Source organism: Balaenoptera acutorostrata, chromosome X (assembly GCF_949987535.1).
Source record: "Balaenoptera acutorostrata chromosome X, mBalAcu1.1, whole genome shotgun sequence".
In the NCBI taxonomy this organism is placed as follows: domain Eukaryota; kingdom Metazoa; phylum Chordata; class Mammalia; order Artiodactyla; family Balaenopteridae; genus Balaenoptera; species Balaenoptera acutorostrata.
The window spans coordinates 42,189,954-42,211,366 of record NC_080085.1 but is presented as its reverse complement, the minus strand read 5'-3'; the positions used below and the strand labels follow the sequence as shown (position 1 = coordinate 42,211,366).

The window sequence follows — 21,413 nt, the reverse complement described above, 5'->3', positions numbered from 1 at the left end:
CTGCGAGGGAACTCAAAACCTGGAGCTTCTCCCTGAGGAGTGAAGGGTTTGTACCTCACATGGGACACGCCAACTTTTAAGACTGGTACTAGAGAGACAAGCCCTCAATACACCTGGCTTTGAAGACCAGCAGGGCTCACTCCAGGGGCTCACTCGCTCTCAAAAGGTTTTTGATAGATATTCATGTAAATTGATAGAGGGGACTCTGTTCATAATTAGGCTGTGACAACTTGGACATATAGTCAGCCTAATAATAGAGAAACAATGTCATTTATAGCAACCCCATCTTTTTTTTTTTACTTTTTTAAAAAAATTTAAAGTTTATTTTTGGCTGCATTTGGTCTTCGTTGCTGCGCGCGGGCTTTCTCTAGTTGTGGCGAGCAGGGGCTACTCTTTGTTGCAGTGCACTGGCTTCTCATTGCGGTGGCTTCTTTTGCTGCGGAGCATGGGCTCTAGGCACGCGGGCTTCAGTAGTTGCAGCACGTGGGCTCAGTAGTTGCAGTGCACGGGCTCAGTAGCTGTGGCTCGTGGGCTCTAGCGCACAGGCTCAGTAGTTGTGGCGCACGGGCTTAGTTGCTCCGCGGCATGTGGGATCTTCCTGGACCAGGGCTCAAACCCATGTCCCCTGCATTGGCAGGTGCATTCTTAACCACTGTGCCACCAGGGAAATCCTTTACTTTTTTATATTGAAGTATAGTTGATTTACAATGTTGTGTTAATTTCTGCTGTACAGAAAAGTGATTCAGTTATATATATATATATATATTCTTTTTTTAATATTCTTTTCCATTATGGTTTATCACAGGATATTGAATATAGTTCCCTGTTATAGCAACCCCATCTTGCATGTAGTACTGTGTGTTTTCTTTGGCTGTCTTCTAAAGCAGCCCTTGGCAAATATTTTCTGTAGGGCCCAATAGTAAATATTTTAGGCTTTGTGGCTCATAGTCTCTGTTACAACTACTCAACTCGGCTTTTGTAGCATGAAAACAGCAATAGTCCATATGTAAACAAATGAGTGTAGCTGCCTACCCCTATTCTAGAGCATTTTTTCCAGAGGAAGCCAAAGCCCTACAGTCAAAGCAGATCTCAGCAAATGTATTATAACAAGAAACCAAAACTGTCTGAGGGCACACCTTTCTGATGGTCTGACGTCATACAAACAGAAAAGACTAAATTATATGTATCAATGCGTGGGCTAAATGCACTTCAGTAATACTCTGTAATAATTTTTCTTGGTCAGCCTTTTGACACTGCTTGAGCAACAGCTAGGTCAAAATTATAAGTGGCATTAGTCATATATAACATTTTCAGTCCAGTTTTTTCCTGTGGTCATTTCCTCCCTTTTTCTTAAAAATTATCTTTTAATTTTTGGCATTACAGAACTTATCCACGTGTACTGTATAATATTCAAGCTATTCAGAAATGCAAAAAATAGTATAATAAACCCCTTGTACCCATCGCCCATGTACAACTATCAACAGTTATGAACATATGACTAATCTTGTTTTATCTACTACTGCTGGATTATTTTAAAGCAAATCACTGAAATGATATATTTTGTCCTTATTTCCTTTAGTATGTATCTCTGTTTAACTGCAATACCATTAACACACTTAAAACATTAACAATATTTTATTAATATCATTTGTTACCTACTTATTAAACAAATGTCCCTAATTGTCCCATACATGTCTTTTTAAATTGGAATTTTAATTAAAATAATTGTGAACTCACATGCAATTATGACAAATAATACTGAGAGGTCCTGTGTATCCTTTACCAAGTATCTTAGTCCATTCAGGCTGCTATAATAGAATACCACAGACTGGGTGGCTTAAACAACAGAAATTTACTTCTCACAGTTCTGGAGGCTGGAAAGTCCAAGATCAAAGTGCCAGCAGATCTGATGTCTGGTGAAAACACACTTCTTGGTTTGCAGGTGGCCATCCTCTCACTGTATCCTCACATGGTGAAGAACAGAGAGTGAGAGCTAGTTCTCATGTCTTTTCTTATAAGGGCACTAAACCCATTCATGAGGGCTCCACTCTCATGACCTAATTACCTCCCAAAGGTCCCACCTCCTACTACTGTCACCTTGGGGGTAAAGATTTCAACCTATGAAATCTGTGGGGGACAAAGACATTTAGTTCATAGCACCCAGTTTCCCCCAGTGGTAAGATCTTGCAAAACTATGATCACAATCAGGATATTGACATTGATACAGTACACTGATCTTATTCTGATTTTCCCAGTTTTACATGTATTCATTTGTGTGTGTGTGTTTAGTTTCATACAATTTTATCACAGTTATAGGTTTGAATGAAGATAGAGAACACTTCTATCACAGGGATCCTTGGTGTTGCAGTTTACAACCACACCTACCTCCCCCTCCTATACCTTTCCCTAACCCCTGGCAACTACTAACCTGGTCTCCATTTCCAAAATTTTGTCATTTCATAAATGTATTAGGAGGTGGGGCTTCCTGAAGAGAGGAGAGAGGTGGGTGTCTGGAAAAAATATTGGCTGAAATATTTCCACATAAGATAAAAAAATATAGGGGGCTTCCCTGGTGGCGCAGTGGTTGAGAATCTGCCTGCTAATGCAGGGGACACGGGTTCGAGCCCTGGTCTGGGAAGATCCCACATGCCACGGAGCAACTAGGCCCATGAGCCACAATTAACTGAGCCTGCGCATCTGGAGCCTGTGCTCCGCAACAAGAGAGGCCGCGATGGTGAGAGGCCCGGACACCGCGATGAAGAGTGGCCCCCACTTGCCGTGACTAGAGAAAGCCCTCGCACAGAAACGAAAACCACACAGCCACAGCCATAAATAAATAAATAAATAAATAAATAAACCCAAAAGTTAAAAAAATATATATATATATATATATACCCAAAGATACAACAATCAACAAATCCTAAGCACAAGAACATGAGAAAACTACTTAAGGCACATCATAATCAAGTTGCTCAAAACCACTGGTGAAGAGAAAATCCAAGAGAAAAAAGAAAATGCACAGGAACAAAGATAAGGACGAAAGCAGTTTTCTTGTCAGTAACAAGCCAGGAAACAGTGGAGCAAGGAAACAGTGGAGCAAGAACTTTACTGAAATTAACAACAACAAACCAGCAACCTAGAATTCTCTACCTGCAAAATTATTTTTTTAATGAAGACAAAATAAAGACATTTTCAGACATACAAAAGTTTAAAGAATTCATCATCAGCTGACCTGCACTACAAAAAATGTTAAAGGAGGTCCTTCAAGCAGAAGGCAAATGATACCAGATGGAAATCTACATCTACACAAAGGAATGAAGAGCACCAGAAATGGTAACTACATGGGTAAATATAAATACTTTTCTTATTATTTGGATCTCTTTAAAAGATAATCAACTGTTTAAAATTAAAATACCAATGAATCATGCCATTTATAATATATGCAAATTGAAATATATAACAACAATAGCACAAAACTTAGGAGGGTACATTGAAGTATGTTGTAAGGTTCTTGAATTATACATAAAGTGCTATAATATCACTTGAAGGTAGACTGTAATAAGTTAATGATATTAATACTATAAACTCTAAAGCAACAACTAAAATAAAATGAGAAAGTATTAAAGCTCTTAAACCCAATGAAGAATATAAAATGGAATCATAAAAAATACTTAATTCAAAATAAGACAGAAATAAAGGAAAAAGGGAAAAGAGAACAGATAGAACAAATAGAAAACAAATAGCCATATGGTAGATTTAAACACAACCACATCTATAATCATATATGTAAATGGCAAATAGAGATTTTTCAATTGGATAAAAAAGCAAGACACAACTATATGTTCTGTGCAAGAAATCCACTTTAAATATAAAGACAAAAATAGGTTAAAAGTAAAAGGATGGCAAAACATGTACCATACTAACACTAATCCAGGGAATTCATACATGCACCCCAATGTTCATTGCAGCACTATTTACAATAGCCAGGACATGGAAGCAACCTTAATGTCCATTGACAGAGGAATGAATAAAGATGTGGTACATATATACAATGGAATATTACTCAGCCATAAAAAAGAACAAAATAATGCCATTTGCAGCAACATGGATGAACCTAGAGATTGTCATAATGAGTGAAGTAAGTCAGACAGAGAAAGACAAATACCATATGATATCACTTATATGTGGAATCTAAAAAAATGGTACAAATGAACTTATTTACAAAACAGAAATAGAGTCATAGATGTAGAAAACAAACTTATGGTTACCAGGGGGGAAGGGGAGAGGGATAAATTGGGAGATTGGGATTGACATATACATGCTACTATATATAAAATAGATAACTAATTAGAGCCTACTGCACAGGGAACTCTACTCAATACTCTGTAATGACCTATATGGGAAAAGAATCTAAAAAAAGAGTGGGTATATATATATATATGTATAACTGATTCACTTTGCTGTACACCTGAAACTAATACAACATTGTAAATCAACTATACTCCAATAAAAAAAATTTTTTAACACCTTTATTGGAGTATAATTGCTTTACAATGGTGTGTTAGTTGTTGCTTTATAACAAAATGAATCAGTTATACATATACATATGTCCCCATATCTCTTCCCTCTTGAGTCTCCCTCCCTCCCATCCTCCCTATCCTACCCCTCTAGGTGGTCACAAAGCACTGAGCTGATCTCCCTCTGCTATACGGCTGCTTCCCACTAGCTATCTGTTTTACGTTTGGTAGTGTATATATGTCCATGCCACTCTCTCACTTTGTCCCAGCTTACCCTTCCCCCTCCCCGTATCCTCAAGTCCATTCTCTAGTAGGTCTGCATCTTTATTCCCATCTTGCCCCTAGGTTCTTCATGACCATTTATTTATTTTTTTTAGATTCCATATATATGTGTGAGCATACGGTATTTGTTTTTCTCTTTCTGACTTACTTCACTCTGAATGACAGTCTCTAGCTCCATCCACCTCACTACAAATAACTCAGTTTCGTTCCTTTTTATGGCTGAGTAATATTCCACTGTATATATGTGCCACATCTTCTTTATCCATTCATCTGTCGATGGACACTTAGGTTGCTTCCATGTCCTGGCTATTGTAAATAGAGCTGCAATGAACATTGTGGTACATGACTCTTTTTGAATTATGGTTTTCTCAGGGTATATGCCCAGTAGTGGGATTGCTGGGTCATATGGTAGTTCTATTTTTAGTTTTTTAAGGACCCTCCATACTGTTCTCCATAGTGGCTGTATCAATTTACATTCCCACCAACAGTGCAAGAGGGTTCCCTTTTCTCCACACCCTCTCCAGCATTTATTGTTTGTAGATTTTTTGATGATAGCCATTCTGACCGGTGTGAGACAAAATTCAACACCCATTTATGATAAAAACCCTCCAGAAAGTAGGCATAGAGGGAACTTACCTCAACATAATAAAGGCCATATATGACAAACCCACAGCCAACATCGTTCTCAATGGTGAAAAACTGAAACCATTTCCACTAAGATCAGGAATGAGACAAGGTTGCCCACTCTCACCACTATTATTCAACATAGTTTTGGAAGTTTTAGCCACAGTAATCAGAGAAGAAAAAGAAATAAAAGGAATCCAAATCGGAAAAGAAGAAGTAAAGATGTCACTGTTTGCAGATGACATGATACTATACATAGAGAATCCTAAAGATGCTACCAGAAAACTACTAGAGCTAATCAATGAATTTGGTAAAGGAGCAGGATACAAAATTAATGCACAGAAATCTCTTGCATTCCTATACACTAATGATGAAAAATCTGAAAGTGAAATTAAGAAAACACTCCCATTTACCATTGCAACCAAAAGAATAAAATATCTAGGAATAAACCTACCTAAGGAGACAAAAGACCTGTATGCAGGGAGATCAGCTCTGTGCTTTGTGACCACCTAGAGGGGTGGGATAGGGAGGGTTGGAGGGAGGGAGACGCAAGAGGGAAGAGATATGGGGATATATGTATATGTGTAGCTGATTCACTTTGTTGTAAAGCAGAAACTAGCACACCATTGTAAAGCAATTATAATCCAATAAAGATGTTTAAAAAAAAAGTTTCCCTTCTCCCCAGTTTATTTTTCATTTGTTTATTTATATATGAACAGACATAGATTCTTATATCATTCAATCAGTTTATAATCTATTTATTTATTTACTGTGCTGAAATCCAAAGGTAATTTATTAAATATTTCCCCATTAAATTTTTGTTAACTGTAGGATTTTTGGTTTTTTCCACTATGGTTTACCACAGGATACTGAATATAGTTCCCTGTGCTATACAGTAGGACCTTGTTGTTTATCCATTCTATATATAATAGTTTGCATCTGCTCATTCCAAACTCCCAGTCCATCCCTCCCCCACCCACCCTCTCCCTTGGCAGCAAGAAGTCTGTTCTCTATGTCTGTGAGTCTGTTTCTGTTTTGTAGGTAAGTTCATCTGTGTCATGTTTTAGATTCCAGATATAAGTGATATCATATGGTTTTTGTCTTTCTCTTTCTGACTTACTTCACTTAGTATGATGATCTCTAGTTGCATCCATGTTGCTGCAAATGGCATTATTTCATTCTTTTTTATGGCTGAGTAGTATTCCATTGTATATATACATACCACATCTTCTTTATCCATTCATCTGTCAATGGACATTTAGGTTGTTTCCATGTCTTGGCTATTGTGAATACTGCTGCTATGAACATAGGGGTGCATGTATCTTTTTGAATTATAGTTTTGTCTGGGTATATGCCCAGGAGTGGGATTGCTGGATCATATGGCAACTCTCTTTTTAGTTTTTTGAACAACCTCCATATTGTTCTCCATACTGGCTGTACCAATTTACATTCCCACCAACAGGGTAGGAGGGTTCCCTTTTCTCCACACCCTCTTCAGCATTTGTTATTTGTAGACTTTTTAATGATGGCCATTCTGACCAGTGTGAGATGGTACCTCATTGTAGTTTTTTTTTTTTTTAAAGATTTACTGATTGATTGATTGATTGATTGATTGCTATGTTGGGTCTTCGTTTCTGCGCGAGGGCTTTCTCTAGCTGCGGCAAGTGGGGGCCATTCTTCATCGCGGTGCGCGGGCCTCTCACTATCGCGGCCTCTCTTGTTGCGGAGCACAGGCTCCAGACGCGCAGGCTCAGCAGTTGTGGTTCATGGGCCCAGTTGCTCCACGGCATGTGGGATCCTCCCAGACCAGGGCTCGAACCCGCGTCCCCTGCATTAGCAGGCAGATTCTCAACCACCGCGCCACCAGGGAAGCCCCTCATTGTAGTTTTAATTTGCATTTCTCTAATAATTTATTACTATATTTATTTTGAATTTTAAAATATTCTCAGATTTGGCCAGTGGGAGTCACTTGCAGCTGGAATGTTATGTCCTTTTGACATGTCCCATGATGCCTTGAGCACATCCTGACCTTCTGGCACAACAAAATGTTCAGGTTCATCTTGTACTTTTCCCACCCCAGCCCAGAATAACCCACATCTCCTAGTTAATAATTTTTTAATGAGTTTTAATCCTGGTATATAACATAGTATGCCTACTACTAAATACCTAATATTATATAATATTTTATAGGAGAAAGAAATATAGTTGAAATTTCTGCAATTCACTGTGTTCATGCAGTAAAAGTTATTCTTTACTGAAAATGAGAACTACATTGACAGATGAATGGATAAAGAAGATGTGGTACAAATATACAATGGAACACTACTCAGCCATGAAAAAGAATGAAATAATGTCATTTGCAGCAACATGGATGCAACTAGAGATTATCATACTAAGTGAAGTAAGTCTGAAAGAAAAAGACAAATACCATATGGTGTCACTTATATGTGGAATCTAAAATATGACACAAATGAACCTATCTATGAAACAGAAACAGAATCATGGACATAGAGAACAGACTGGTAGTTGCCAAGGGGGAGGGGGCTGGGGAGGGATGGAGCGGGAGGTTGGGGTTAGCAGATGTAAGCTTTTATATATAGAATGGATAAACAACAAGGTCCTACTGTATAGCACAGAGACCTATATTCAATATCCTATGATAAACCATAATGGAAAAGAATATTTTTTTTAAAAGAATGTATATATAACTGAATCACTTTGCTGTACAGCAGAAAGTAACACAACATTGTAAATCAACTATACTTCAATTTTAAAAGTATTGATAAAAATGAGGACTAAACAACCCTCTTAAGTCCTCCAGCTATTTCGAGAACTGCCAGAAACACCTTTCCTGGGCAGTTGAGTACCGAGTAGCAGATGTTATGCTGGGAACTGGGAAGGGAGAAATATATTATACACACCCCTTGTCCTGTAGCAACCCCGAAATGTGAAAAACAAATACAGGTAGGTAGGAAAGGTAAGTTCTCCATGAGGGAGTAAGTTTACCCGCCAGTGTTGGAGAAGCTTAAATTGGATGATAAGGCATGTGATACAAAGTGCAAAGGTATGGAAGTGAAAAAGAAAAACTATTTGATGTCAAATAGCTCTATGTAGAAGAAGAAGGGTCTATGTGACATTCAGGGAAGCAAAATGAATTTAAAATCTGAGGACAAATGCTGGACTCCATCATAGAAAAACTAAGAATTTTTTCCTTGATCTAATGGATCGCCATGGAGGGATTATATATGCAGGGAAGATATATTAACTAACTTTTGTATCTTGAAAGAATTATAGTCCCTATTGCAATTGTATTTTATATTTCAGGATAACATATTTTAAGTAGAGATGTTTTAAAACAACATTAAAAGAGGAACTGACCACAGAGTCTTTGCACAGAATTTTAAGCCCAGACTGAAAATGGCATATTCTATTACCAATTTTTTAAAATATTTAAAAAATTTTGCAGCTTCATTGAGGAATGGTTGACAAATTAAAAATTATATATACTTAAGGTGTACAATATGGTACTTTGATATAAATATATTCTTTTAACTTTGACCTACCTAAGGCCCAAGTAGCGTCAAAAGCCCCAGAGGAAAGTTAAAATGTAGGATGGTTTGCACCCGTATGAAATGAAATCATCAGTGAGGTGTGCACATGAAGAACCCTATCCACTGTGTTCTGCTTTGGCCCTACGCCCTCGGCTTCTTTTAGATGGTTCTAAACCAGCGGTTCTCAAACTTGAGCATGCATCAGAATCACCTAGAGGGCTTGTCAACACACAGACTGCTAAACCTCATAACCAAAAGTCTGGTGTAGGACCCGAGAATTTGCATTTCTACCAATCTCTCAAATGATACTGCTGGTGGTGGTCCAAGGAACATACTGTGAGAACCATTGTTCTAGAAGATGGCTGTGGCAAACCCTATCATCCTACACTTATGACAAGATTACTATTGACGACACTCGTCTTTTTCATTAGGCTGACCCTCTGTCCAGTTTACACCTGTTGTTCCGGCATAATTATTAATGATGCCCCTTCCCATTTTAAAGTGTCCTGATTTGGATGATAAAGTATAAGGTTACCTCACCCATACTCCATAATGAGATCAAATTTGTTTTTGAAATTCAATTATCAGGAAACCTTTACCCTGGAAGAATTGTCATATTTTCTCCCTGTGGCCAATGTAAATCTTACAAACGACTGCATTTCCTTTCCAGCTATATCTGATAGGAAGATAAGAAACAAACTTCTAGCTCAAATTTAATTACTCTGCAGGACCATCAGGCCCAAATGCCTATAGTCCAAATAGATTCTGGTGCTGACTTTGTTCGTTCTGTCTATATCTTCTCTGACCTAAATTTATAGAGTCATACCTGGACATTTTACTACAGGGATTCTTTAATGCCCCCTAAAAACACTGGAAAAGCAATGGGTGCAACAAACAAATACATGAATTAATCTATTAAATTAAAAACTTGGTTATTAAAAACTTGGTTATTTCCTGCTTTTCTTGGGAAGGGGCTTGGGTCTGTGAAGTCAAAGTTGCAGAGGGGATGATGTGCAGGTACGTTGCAGAGATCAGATTCACCAGCCTGGAAACACCCACACTTCAGCTGGGGGCCGCACCCTGTGGGAGACCCAGGGGGCACCACATTTCTGTGGCCACAAGCTGTGTATCTGTGACTGATATGATTGTGTGACACTTGGAAAAGGCAGGTTTCTCATTGGGACCAAGTGTACAACTATCCCCTCCTAAGTCGTTTAATATCTGTCCTTGCACCCTGACCCAAGATTTCAATTTCTAGAAAACAATCAATCATGCATGTGCATGAAGATTTAAATGCAGGAATTCCACTGCAGTGATGTTAATAGTCAAAACCAAAACTATCCTTCATAAATGTTAACTAACAGTATATTGGTTATAAAAATTATGATATATTCAAAGACTCAGTATTATGCAGCTGTTAAAATTGTATACAAAAATATTTGCTGACGTGGAAAAATACTTAAGTTAGAATACAGAGCAAAGAGAGAAGGTAACCAAACAATTCTAGTTTTCATTTAAACTAAATGTGCATGTATGAATATACTAAACACTCATGAACATAAACACCAAAGCTCATAGCCAGAAAAAATATCTGAAAGGAAAAAAATCAAAATGTTAATAGAATTTAGTTAGGAGATAACAGAGGTCCTTTAAATTTTATTCTTTCTACTTATTCGTAGTGTATAACTTCCTTTATATTTAGTTTTGTTTATTATACAAATAGTTATATTTGTAATAGTTACAAATATAACTATTTGTATAATAAACAAAACTAAAATAATAGAGTTTTGTCATATATACTGTCTTACTGACCACATGACCCTGAGCCACTGTGAAAATGAGCCTGTCCCCAGAGGTCACAGCATCCACAGGAAAGAGGGAACTGTGGGGCAAGGTCTGGCTCCCTCATCGTCTGCCTCTGTTTACAGACTCTCAAGGGGAACTTTTTTTTTTTAGCCTTACCGCTCGGCATGCAGGATCTTAGTTTCCCGACAAGGGATTGAACCTGTGCCCCTGCAATGGAAGCTCAGAGTGTTAACCACTGGACCGCCAGGGAAATCCCTTGAGGGGAACTCTTAGTGGGAAACTTGGTCTTGGCTATTGTGTGGTGAGGGTGGAAGACGCGGTCAGGAGACAAGCTTCCAGTCCACTGATGTCACTCACAATCCCAGAGGCCTGGACAAGTCATGTACCTTCTCAGGCCACTTTACTCATCTTTGAGAGGAGGAGGAAGAAGCAGAAGGGCCCTAGAGACTGTGGTCACCCTACTACCCTGCCATTCTCTAAGTTCCAAAGAAAAGGGATTTTTCTGCCCTAGATCAGGATAGAGGAGAAATCAGCAAATCCCCAAGGATCAGGGGAAAGCAGGCTCTGGTAGGGATCAGCTGAGTGTGTGCACAGAGCCAGTGAGGACTGAAGGGCCTGTGCTGGGCGTCAGGGGGTAGCGTCTCCCTGGCTGGGGCCGGTGGTCACCCCCACCCAGACCTCGCTTGCAGACACCCTGCAGGGAGCTGCCTCCCCCTCCTCTAGGCTGTGGGGCTGACCCTCCCATCCCACCTTTCCTCCATCGGCTGCATCACATTTTCCACTGAAACAGGAAGGGCTCTGGATGTGGGACAGCAGCCCCATGGTGCTCACACAGCAGGAGGACGGTGACCTGTCTCAGGGACACCAAGTCTGGAATTTGCTCCTCCTGTGACACACCTGCCCCTGTCCTGAGGCCCTGGTGATCAATATCAGGTACCTAATTTAATTTTCACTGCAACCTTGCCAGCTACCTGACAATGATTATCCTTAGGACCATTTGACAATAGAAGCAGCTGAAGCACAGTGAGGCTAAGTTGGTTGTCCCAAGGTCACACTACTAGCAAGTAGAAGGACCAGGAAATACTTAAGCCAAGGTCAGCTGACTCCAAAGTGCCCACACTTAGCCACTCTGTGATTCTAAACCCCATACGGGGTTGACTCCCAATAAACAATATTCCTATTTTCCATTGTCTTCAAAGTGCTCAGGCTGAGGGGAGACACATCTTGTGTGCATAAACTGATTGCATATTCCAGTGCACATCCAGGGCAACCTACCTGGCCCTCCCTCTTCTGACAGAGATGAAAACTCAAACTCACCCTCCCCCACCCCCTTCTTAGACACTGAAAACCAGGTGTGCACCAGGTCCTCCAGTGATTGACGAACTCAGGAAAGTTGATCTCTGGTCACGTGAGGTCCCAAATCCCTGGGACCATGCCCCTGATTCCTCTGGCTGCCAATCATTCACTGACCAGCAGAAGCCACCCATGGCTGAACTACAGGGACTGCCAGAGGACACTTCAAAGTCCCCCAATCACTGGCATGACCAGGCTCTTCACATCACTAATCCACAGTGATGACCACAGGAACCTTGAATAATGCCCAACACAGGCACACCAGTGCCACACCCCCGGCAGGTTTCCAATCATCCGTCTTCCCAGACTGCCAGTTACTGACCCACATAGTTTCCAAAACTGACTTATGGAGCAGCCAAACACTGAGCATTCCTGAAGGATGTTATGGCTTTCATTCTTGAAGTCCCTCACAAAGCCACTGACCCTCCAGTCCCTAATTGCCTGGCTCTACATCCCCATAAACTTAGTGGCCTAAAAAAACACACATTTATTATCTCATAGTTTATATGAGTCTGGAATCTGGGCACAGCTTAGCTTGGTCCTCTGTTTTAGGGTCTCTCCTGAGGCTGCATTCAAGGTTTCAGCTAGGCTTGGGGCCTCATCTGAAGGCTCAACTGGGGAAGGATCTGCTTCCAAGTTCACTTATATGGTTGTTTACAGGATTCAGTTCATTTGGGCTGTTGGACTGAGAGCCTCAGTTTCTTACTGACTGTTGGTGAAAGGCCACCCTCAGTTCCCTGCTATACGGGCCTCCCCAACATGGCAAGTTGGTTCACTAAATCCAACAAGGGAGACAGCCTGTTAGCAAGACAGAAGCTACAATCTCTTGTAATCGAATCATGGAGGTGGCATCTCCTCAGTGTTAAAGGTATGCTATTGATTAGAAGCAAGTTACTCAAATGGAGGGAATTACACAAGGCCATGAATACCAGGAGGCAAGGATCACTGGGAGCCATCTTAGAAGCTACTTCCCATAGACCATGGAGAAATAAACAGCTTCAGACATTAAATAATATGAAGACTATTCCACCAATTTACTCTATTTGAGGAAAACACTAAAGGAAGTATTCTAAATAAATGAATACTAAATCAGAAGATAGATCTCAAAATAACAGAGCAAGACAATGGTTAGCTATGACTGTTGTGGTAAAATACACACCCTCAAGTACACATTCATATAGCTATAGTTAAATTATGATAAATAAAGTGACTGGGGACTTTGAATAAAAATGTTGTAAGTTTTCTTGAAGCAGAATTGACTTAACCTAAGAAAAATACAGTCTTCAAAAAAGCAGTTTAAATGTTTCTAGAAAAATCCAGAAATAATACTGTTCACCTTGCTGAGGCAAATATGGAGGATAGAGTATCTTTCTCTACCAAGAAAGGTTAATTATATTCTGATCAAATAATAGAAAAAACATAAATCATGCCTGTTAGAAAGGACCAAATATATAATTGGACAATTAGTAAACATAAAAATTACCAAACTAATGAGGTATGGGGGGGGGGGGACAAAAATGAACACAAATGTCATAAAGGTGTTAGGAAGAAGAAAAGAATGAAAGTTATATTTAGGAAATAGTAAAATTGATAATAAGGATAATATAATACAAAAAAATAAGATTATCATCATTATACAAATTTAAATGGACTGAATCTCAAGACACAAATGTGGGATTAGAGCAAAAAATACACTTATATGCAGTTAAAAGAAGTATATCTTAAACAAAGAGAAAAATGCAAAATAAAGGTTTAGGCAAAGATACACCAGATTAGTGGCAGCAAAATAAAAGCAGCAGTGATGATGTACTTACCAAAGTAAATTCAAGGTCAAAAGGACTCAACAAGCAAAACAAAGAAAACACATAGTGGCATTGTGAAAAATGGCCAAAGATATATACTTTAGGATCTCCCCACCCACCTGCCAAAAAACAGAACTATAAGGAGAAATTTGTTTTAAAATATTATAACATTTATTCTTTCTTTTGATAATATAACAGATGGAGTAGACAAAAAGACAAAAAATCAGAGTAAAGAAATGTTAATCCTCAAACTAGATTGAAAAGTCTTAATGAGTAATCTGTACCTAACTGAGAATATAGTTTCTTCTCTTATATCCATGAAAGTTTTACAAAATTCAATTGAGTAATCTGGCCCACAAAGAAAATCTTGAGTAATGTTTACAAGTTCAGATTCAACAGGCTACATTCTCTTATCACAGTAAAACCATAATTACAAAAAAAGAAAGAAAAGATAACCAAACTACTTTAACCAGTTAGAAACTAAGAAACGTTCCTCAATAGCTAGGATCAAAGGGAGAAATCAATTCTGAAGTTGCACCTTTCATACCAGAGTTTATGAGACACAGCTACCCTTAGAAAAAAGTGTATAGTCTCAAATCCTTTACTATTAAAAAGAGACTGGGAAACCAAAAAATAATCAGGTTAGGAATTTGATTCAAGAAGGTAGAAAAAGAACAAAATGAAGCAAACACATAGAAAAATGAAACACAAAACAAAAAAGTCAAGGTGGCAATTAATAAAAGCTTAAATAAATAAATATTGATTTAGGGAGCATAAATAAAACAGAAAGGTAAGCCTTTCTAATAATTAATTATATGGATTAGCTCCTGGAAAATCTGATGAAGTGAAAAGGAAACAAAAATACAATACTAGTAATAAAAAAGGAGATATTGCACCAGATACGTAGTGCATTAGAGAACTACTCTACTAGTTATCGTGGAATATGAGGTATAAGTCTAGAGCAACATACTTAAACATTTAGGTGAAATATGTGAGTCCCCAGGGAAAAATGTAATAGTGAAAATTAACGAAAAAATCCCTAAGGGGCCAGTGAATATAAAAAGAATAGGAAGAGTAGTTCAAGTTCCTCATTTGAGACATACCAGCACCCACAGGCAGCACTGCTTGACACACCTCCACTGGCACAGGAGGCCTGGCTGGGGCTGGCAAAGGCAGATGTGGCAGAGGTCCCAGTCCTGGCAACTCTGTAGGCTTGAAATGGGCAGAGCCAGCTGGAAAGGGCAGACCCAGAGCAGGGTAGCGGGAGGAGGAGGACAGGACAGGATGGGCAGGTATGGGGGGGAGACAGATAGACCAGGACTGGACTGGCAGGGGCCAAGGCTGACAGAAAAGGCTGGGACCTCGTGGTATGGTAAAGGGTGGAACAAGGTGGGTGGGGGCAGGGACACAATTGCCATGACACCCTGAACTCTCCTCAGTGTCCCAAAGTGGAATCACCAAGGAGGACTATCCCACACTCACCTATTCCTTCCATTGCAACATTTTCCCAGCACTTCTGGCCTGGGGAACATTAACAATTATACAGAAGTTGGTCAAAGTACACTAATCAGGTGCCAACTGCATATTTGATGGCCTGGGATGGGGGACTTAGGAGAACAAGGGTCACTGGCATTCCCTTCGTAAGATCACATCTCCGTTGACAGAAGAGGATGCACCGAGCACAGTGGACATCACAGGCACCCCCAAATGTGCACTGTAGCCCACCCCCCAAGTAAAGCTGCACTGTCACCCACCACCACTGGAGGTTCGGAATTGGGTTTGTGGCCAGAGAGAACCGCTTAGGGGCCATCAGAGAATATTAAAATCTCTTGTTCTAAAGTGTTTAAACAAAACTCTGGATAATGGGAGATGAGGGCAGGGCAGATCTCCTGGCCCCGCCCAGATTCAGGAAAGAAAGAGATGGGGGATACAGGAACGGACAGAAACAGGGGGATTTTGAGGACCACCCCACCTCAAGGAGGCGTAGACCGAGACAGGAGACTAGATGGGGGAACAGAGAAGCACAGAGAAACTCTGAGATGCCCTGAGAAAGATGTGGTTAGAGGAACAGGTGTGTGAGGAATTCGTAGAGTGTCTCCCTTGCACAGGGCGTTGAGTACAGGACCTCAGCTGAGCAGAGCTCAGCTGTCTGCTCTGGAGTGTAGGTCCATGGTGAGCGGGTCATGCTGGATTGTCTGATGAAGCATCAGGGCCAGCAGCCCTGACCGATTCTTCATGGCTGTGTGCACCTTGTGCTCCTGCTCAACCAGGTCTTCCAGCTTGAACAACTGTGGGGGGGGGCAAGCATGAGAAGGGGCTTCTAGGATTCCATCCCGCCCCTCAGCCCCACTCAGCCTTGTAACCTACCATGCGCACGCGCTCTAGGTCCACCTCGGCACGTCTCAGCTTCTCCCAGCAGTAGTGGCTATTGCACAGGCGTTTGGGGAGGCAACAGAAATTACCAGTGGGCTCAAAGACGTTTTTCACTAGTGGGCAACCGCACACTTCACCATCCGGTACCTGTGGGGAAGAATGAAAGATGATGAGGTACGTGAAGGGTGGCAAATGGAGGGTGATCAGGCAGGCAGGATGAAAGGAAGAGGGGAATGGAGGGCAGGCAGGCAGGAAGGAGAGGAATGGGGAGTGACCTAGCAGGGGGGAAGAGAGGAATTCAGTGATTAGGTAAAGAAGAGGGGGCCAAAGGGGGATGATCAATCATGGAGAATGGAGGAAGAAGTTAAGCAGGGATGTAGGAATGGAGGTGATCAGGCAGGAAGGACAGAAGAACAGAAAGAGATCAAACAGGAAGGAGAGGAAGGATGGAGGGGAGGTCTGACAGGGAGAAGTAGATGAATGAGGGTTGGTAAAGCATGGGGGAGGTGAGGAATGAGGCTGGGAGGGTGAAAGGGATGGGGGCTGATCAAACAGGGAAGAAGAAGGGATTTAGGAGATGACAAGCGGTGAGAAGGAGATTGGGGAAGTGAGGCAGGGAGAATAAGAATGGAAGGAAGTCAGAAAGTAAGAAGAGAGGAATTGAGGGTAACCATGCAGGGAGGGAGGGGGAATTGTGGGGTGGTCAGGCAGGGGCTGGGAAAAGAAGGGAGATGAGCAAGCAAGGAGAAGGGAAGAATGGGGAATGGTTATGCAGTGAGGAGCAGAGGAACGGAGGCTGGTCAGGCAGAGGGAGAGAGAAATGTTGGGGGGCGGGGTCAGGCAAGGAGATTATGAATAAATAAACAGGCAGAGAGAAAAGTAAAACTAGAAAGTGCTTGGGCAGTGAGGAGGGGGGTGTACGGGAGGTCAGGAAAGGAGGAGGGGATACATAGGGATTGGTCAGGAGGTATGAAGGCAGTCAGGCAGAAGGAAGAAGGAATAGGAGGCAATCAAGCACTGGAGGACGAGAGGAAGAAGGTGGTCAGGTAGGGAGAAGGGGAGGAATGGAGGGCGATGAGGTAGAGAAAGAAAAGTCTCACCTTGAGGTCCTTCGAGTGCTCAGGGCATAACACCTGGAGTCGCTTACAGTAGCTCTTACTCTGTGGGTCGTAAACATCACAGAAGAGTCTTGTGGCTCTGGGGAGAGGTGAAAGTGAGGTACTAAGGGTCAGGAGGAGGGTGGTCCCACCCTGAACCCTGCCCACCCTTTGTCCCCAACCCCACCTATACCCTGCCGCTAATCCGCCCACCTCTGTCTCTGAGCCTACCCACATCCTGCCCTTGATCTTGCCCACCCTGCTCCTGACCCTGTCCACATCATGCCTTTGACCCTGAGTAGCACTCACACTCACCCCTCAACGCAAGTGGGGTGCAGGGCCCCGAAGGACGATTTGCGCTCATACTGGGGAAAAAAGAGTACAAATGTGAGGAACTATAGACACACACTGCATACCCTCCCATGACAAAGCCCCAAACAACACATTTGTTCCCTGTGGACCCTACGCTCCTGTCTGCTCAGCCAATGTCCCCCCCCTCACCAGTGGCTGATGCCCAAATCTTGGCCCTTTTACTGGGGATGGAAGAAAAGCACAAATGGGTAGAGCCATGGATGTGTGTTGTATTCTCTTCTACAACAAATACCCGGGCACAAAACCTGCCCCCCTCCTCATGGACCCCACCCAGCCAAAAACACCCTTGCCCCATCTGCCCCATCTGCCCCCAGCCAATGCTCCAACCTTGGTGAAGCAGTGCTCCATGTGGCGCAGGGCAACCTGCGTATTGATGGATTTCCCGCAGGAGACACAGAAGACCTGCAGGTTGACGCTGTTCCTTTCATGTTTGTTGCTCTGCATAGGACAGTAGGGCCAGTAAAGCAGTGCAGAGTGGGGACGGCAGGGCAAGCTATCAGGCACCTTTCTGCTCCACCCCACCCATTCCCACTCACCTCTTCATCTTCGCACACAGCCTGCTGCTTGCCACGCTGAATGATGGCCTCAAGTTCAAGGAAATGGCACTCCAACTCCTTCAGGCGGGTGAGGGTGTCCTGCTGTTCACGGTGGATGCACTCGAGCATTTTCTTGTCATGCTCCGCAGCAATGCAAGGGCTCTGCTGCCACTCCTGGATGCGCTGGGGCAGGATCGCATGGATGCGGCTGGAAGGGGAGACAGCAAGAAATGGAATGCGTATGTGGGGGCATCAAAATAAGAGGAAATAGATGAGTGACCGAATGGTGGATGTTTAGGATAATGAATGGTAGATGAGTGAATGTTGGTGAATGGGTGATTGGATGGTGGGTGGTTGGGTGGATGGCTAGACAGCTGGGTGGGTAAGTGACTGTTGAGGGTGAATGAGTGGGTTGGTGGATGGAATGTGGATGGCTGGTTCAGCGGGTCGGTGGATGTAAGGGTGGATGGATAGGTGGGTGAGTGGACGAATGGTGGAGGGATACATAGGTAGCGGGGTAGATGGACTTACAGATGGCATAGATCATGCCCTACTCCATGCCCTACTCTATGCCCTGTTGCTTAACCTCCAGGTGCACTCACTCAGCTGCCAGCTTCATGCCACAGTCGTCCGAGCAGTACTTGGAGCCTGGCCGGGAGGGGTGCACACAGCCAGGTCCCAGGCACTGCCGCAGTGAGGCTGGGTGCTCGGCATCTGACTGCTCTGGGTCTTCTGACTTTTCCATGAGCTCCTGCTGCTTCTCCTTCTGTGGGACAAGAGTGGTCAAGGCAGGGGAAGGGGAATCAGTGTCAGCCCCCTAACCCTGTACTACTACCCTGCATTCTGCCCCCCAACCTCTGCCTCCATGCCCCTCATTCCACCATTTCTGTCACCTTCCTCTCCACTTTTTTCTTCAAACTCTTCTTTTTCTTCGTATCCATTGCCTGCTTCTTCAGTGCAGAACCTAGGAATGGAAAGTCCTCAGTGTCATTCATCCAGGGCTGTAGGCTAGGAAAATGCTGACAGCTCTCCCCAGTTTGTTTCTTAAATGATCTCTGGACACTCCGTGCCTCCTCTCTCTTCATTGCTGAGCCTCCCTGCCTTCAATGTCCTCATCCTTCCACGCAGGGGCCCTGCCATACACTTATCAGGCTTTGATTGTCAAGAGTCTCGTATATAAAAGTCCTGGTATAAGTTTCAGTACTGAGGCAGGTCTTTTTTAGACAACAGCTAGTGTATGGCCTCCTTTACTGCCGATGGCATTGCCACCACCTGGTACTTCTGGGACAGCTCAGACTTCTGCAGTTGAGGCAGCTGTGATCGAGTGAGCAGTTGTCAGGGGGACCATGGCAAAGTCTCTGAGAGTATCACAGTTAAGAACTGAGGGGCAGGGGCTTCCCTGGTGGCGCAGTGGTTGAGAATCTGCCTGCTGATGCAGGGGACACGGGTTCGAGCCCTGGTCTGGGAAGATCCCACATGCCGCGGACCAACTAGGCCCGTGAGCCACAACTACTGAGCCTGCGTGTCTGGAGCCTGTGCTCCGCAACAAGAGAGGCCACGATAGTGAGAGGCCTGCGCACCACAATGAAGAGTGGCCCCCGCTTGCCACAACTAGAAGAAGCCCTCGCACAGAAACGAAGACCCAACACAGCCAAAAAAAATAAAGAAATAAATAAATAATAATTAAAGGTGCTAATAATTAAAAGGAAGAAGAAAAAAAAAAAGAACTGAGGGGCAGACCCTCGCACCAGCTCCATTCCCCCATCCATCCTGTGTCCTGGATTCACCGGAGACCAGGGATTATAAGTAGTGTTCCTGTGCTGATGGGAGGAGGGCTCTGGGTCAGCACTAAGTGGGTGGGGATGGGCTCACCCTGCCCCAACACTCCTGGCCTCACCCTCTGGCCACTGTGGCTGGGGCCCACAGCACCTGCCTGGATACACTAGGTCTTGCCTGCCTGGGAATGACTGGCACCACCTGGCCCTGCTTGCCCACCTTATCCAGACACACTTGGCTAGTCCATCTGGCTGCATCTTGCCCAGTCTAATGCATAAGGCCCTGCATATCCACCCAGAAAAGCTAGACTCCACCTCCTTACACTTGCAGGGCTCAGCCTGCCTTGTCCACCCTCCAGGACACACCTGCTACCCTGCTTGCCCTACACCATGGACCCAGACAAGCCTCCTCTGCCCAGCCGGCCCAGCCCCTCAGACATGCTCCGCCCACCTGTCTGTCCTGCCCAGTCTCCCTAGTCTCTTCAGGCTCCACATGCATGACTCTGCCTTCTTGGACACACTCTGTCTTGCCTTAAGGCTCCCAACCCTGTGGGTCCCATGCACTGCCAGGCCCTGCCCCCATCCCAGACTCTCAGCCTCACATACCCCTCCCCACTTCCTGCACATACTCTGTTCTGCCTTACCTCTCACATGCTGAGCCATGCCAAGCCCTGCCCCCTCCCCCGCTTGCACATGCCACGCTGTGCGCTGTCTGGCCTGACTCACTCACCTAGAGTAATTTGACAATCTTTATTCTGAAAACTACTCCTACCTGAACCCAGTAACACCTACTAAAATATATAAATATACAAATGCTTTTAAATGTTTGCGTGCATATGCACACACACGCAAATCCTTACTCTCAAAGATTAAAAGAGCAAGCGCACACACAAAGAATACACACGTTTTGGTTAAGACAATTATCAACCAGAGAACACATACTAGTTTCTAGCTACAGATGCAATATTAATAAAAACTGACCCTGGCCTTAGTCTTAAAGGACGTCTAAACACTTTCCAATGAATAAGCATCACACAGGGCACAGATAAGTTGCGTTAGAAACAAAAGCCTTAACTTTTGAAAATTGAAAAGGCATTTCTAAACTCTTGGTAAAAAAAAAAAAAACTGAAATTAGAAAATACTTAGAACTTAACAAAAACGAAAACAGTACATACGCAACTGTGGTCTCCGTTGACAATATAAGAAGACGGAAAACAACGATCTGACCGCTCAACTCAAATTCGAACAAGTCCCCACACTGACTCCAAAGACACCCGTTATCAACCCCCAAATCCCCTCAATAACCCCCACACCGACCACTCCAA

General features: G+C 42.9%; 1 protein-coding gene across 1 annotated transcript; it reads right to left on the bottom strand.

Moving 5' to 3' along the window:
* Positions 1-16,076: 16,076 nt before the first annotated feature.
* LOC103011939 (CXXC-type zinc finger protein 1-like) lies at positions 16,077-19,398 on the bottom strand. Its single transcript, XM_007180320.2, has 8 exons — positions 19,195-19,398; positions 18,916-19,079; positions 18,314-18,521; positions 18,105-18,215; positions 17,721-17,770; positions 17,409-17,505; positions 16,303-16,455; positions 16,077-16,223 (listed from the first exon to the last, which is right to left on the bottom strand). Exons 1-8 carry the CDS (start codon positions 19,396-19,398, stop codon positions 16,077-16,079), a joined length of 1,134 nt encoding a protein of 377 aa, XP_007180382.2.
* Between the last annotated feature and the right edge of the window lie 2,015 nt (positions 19,399-21,413).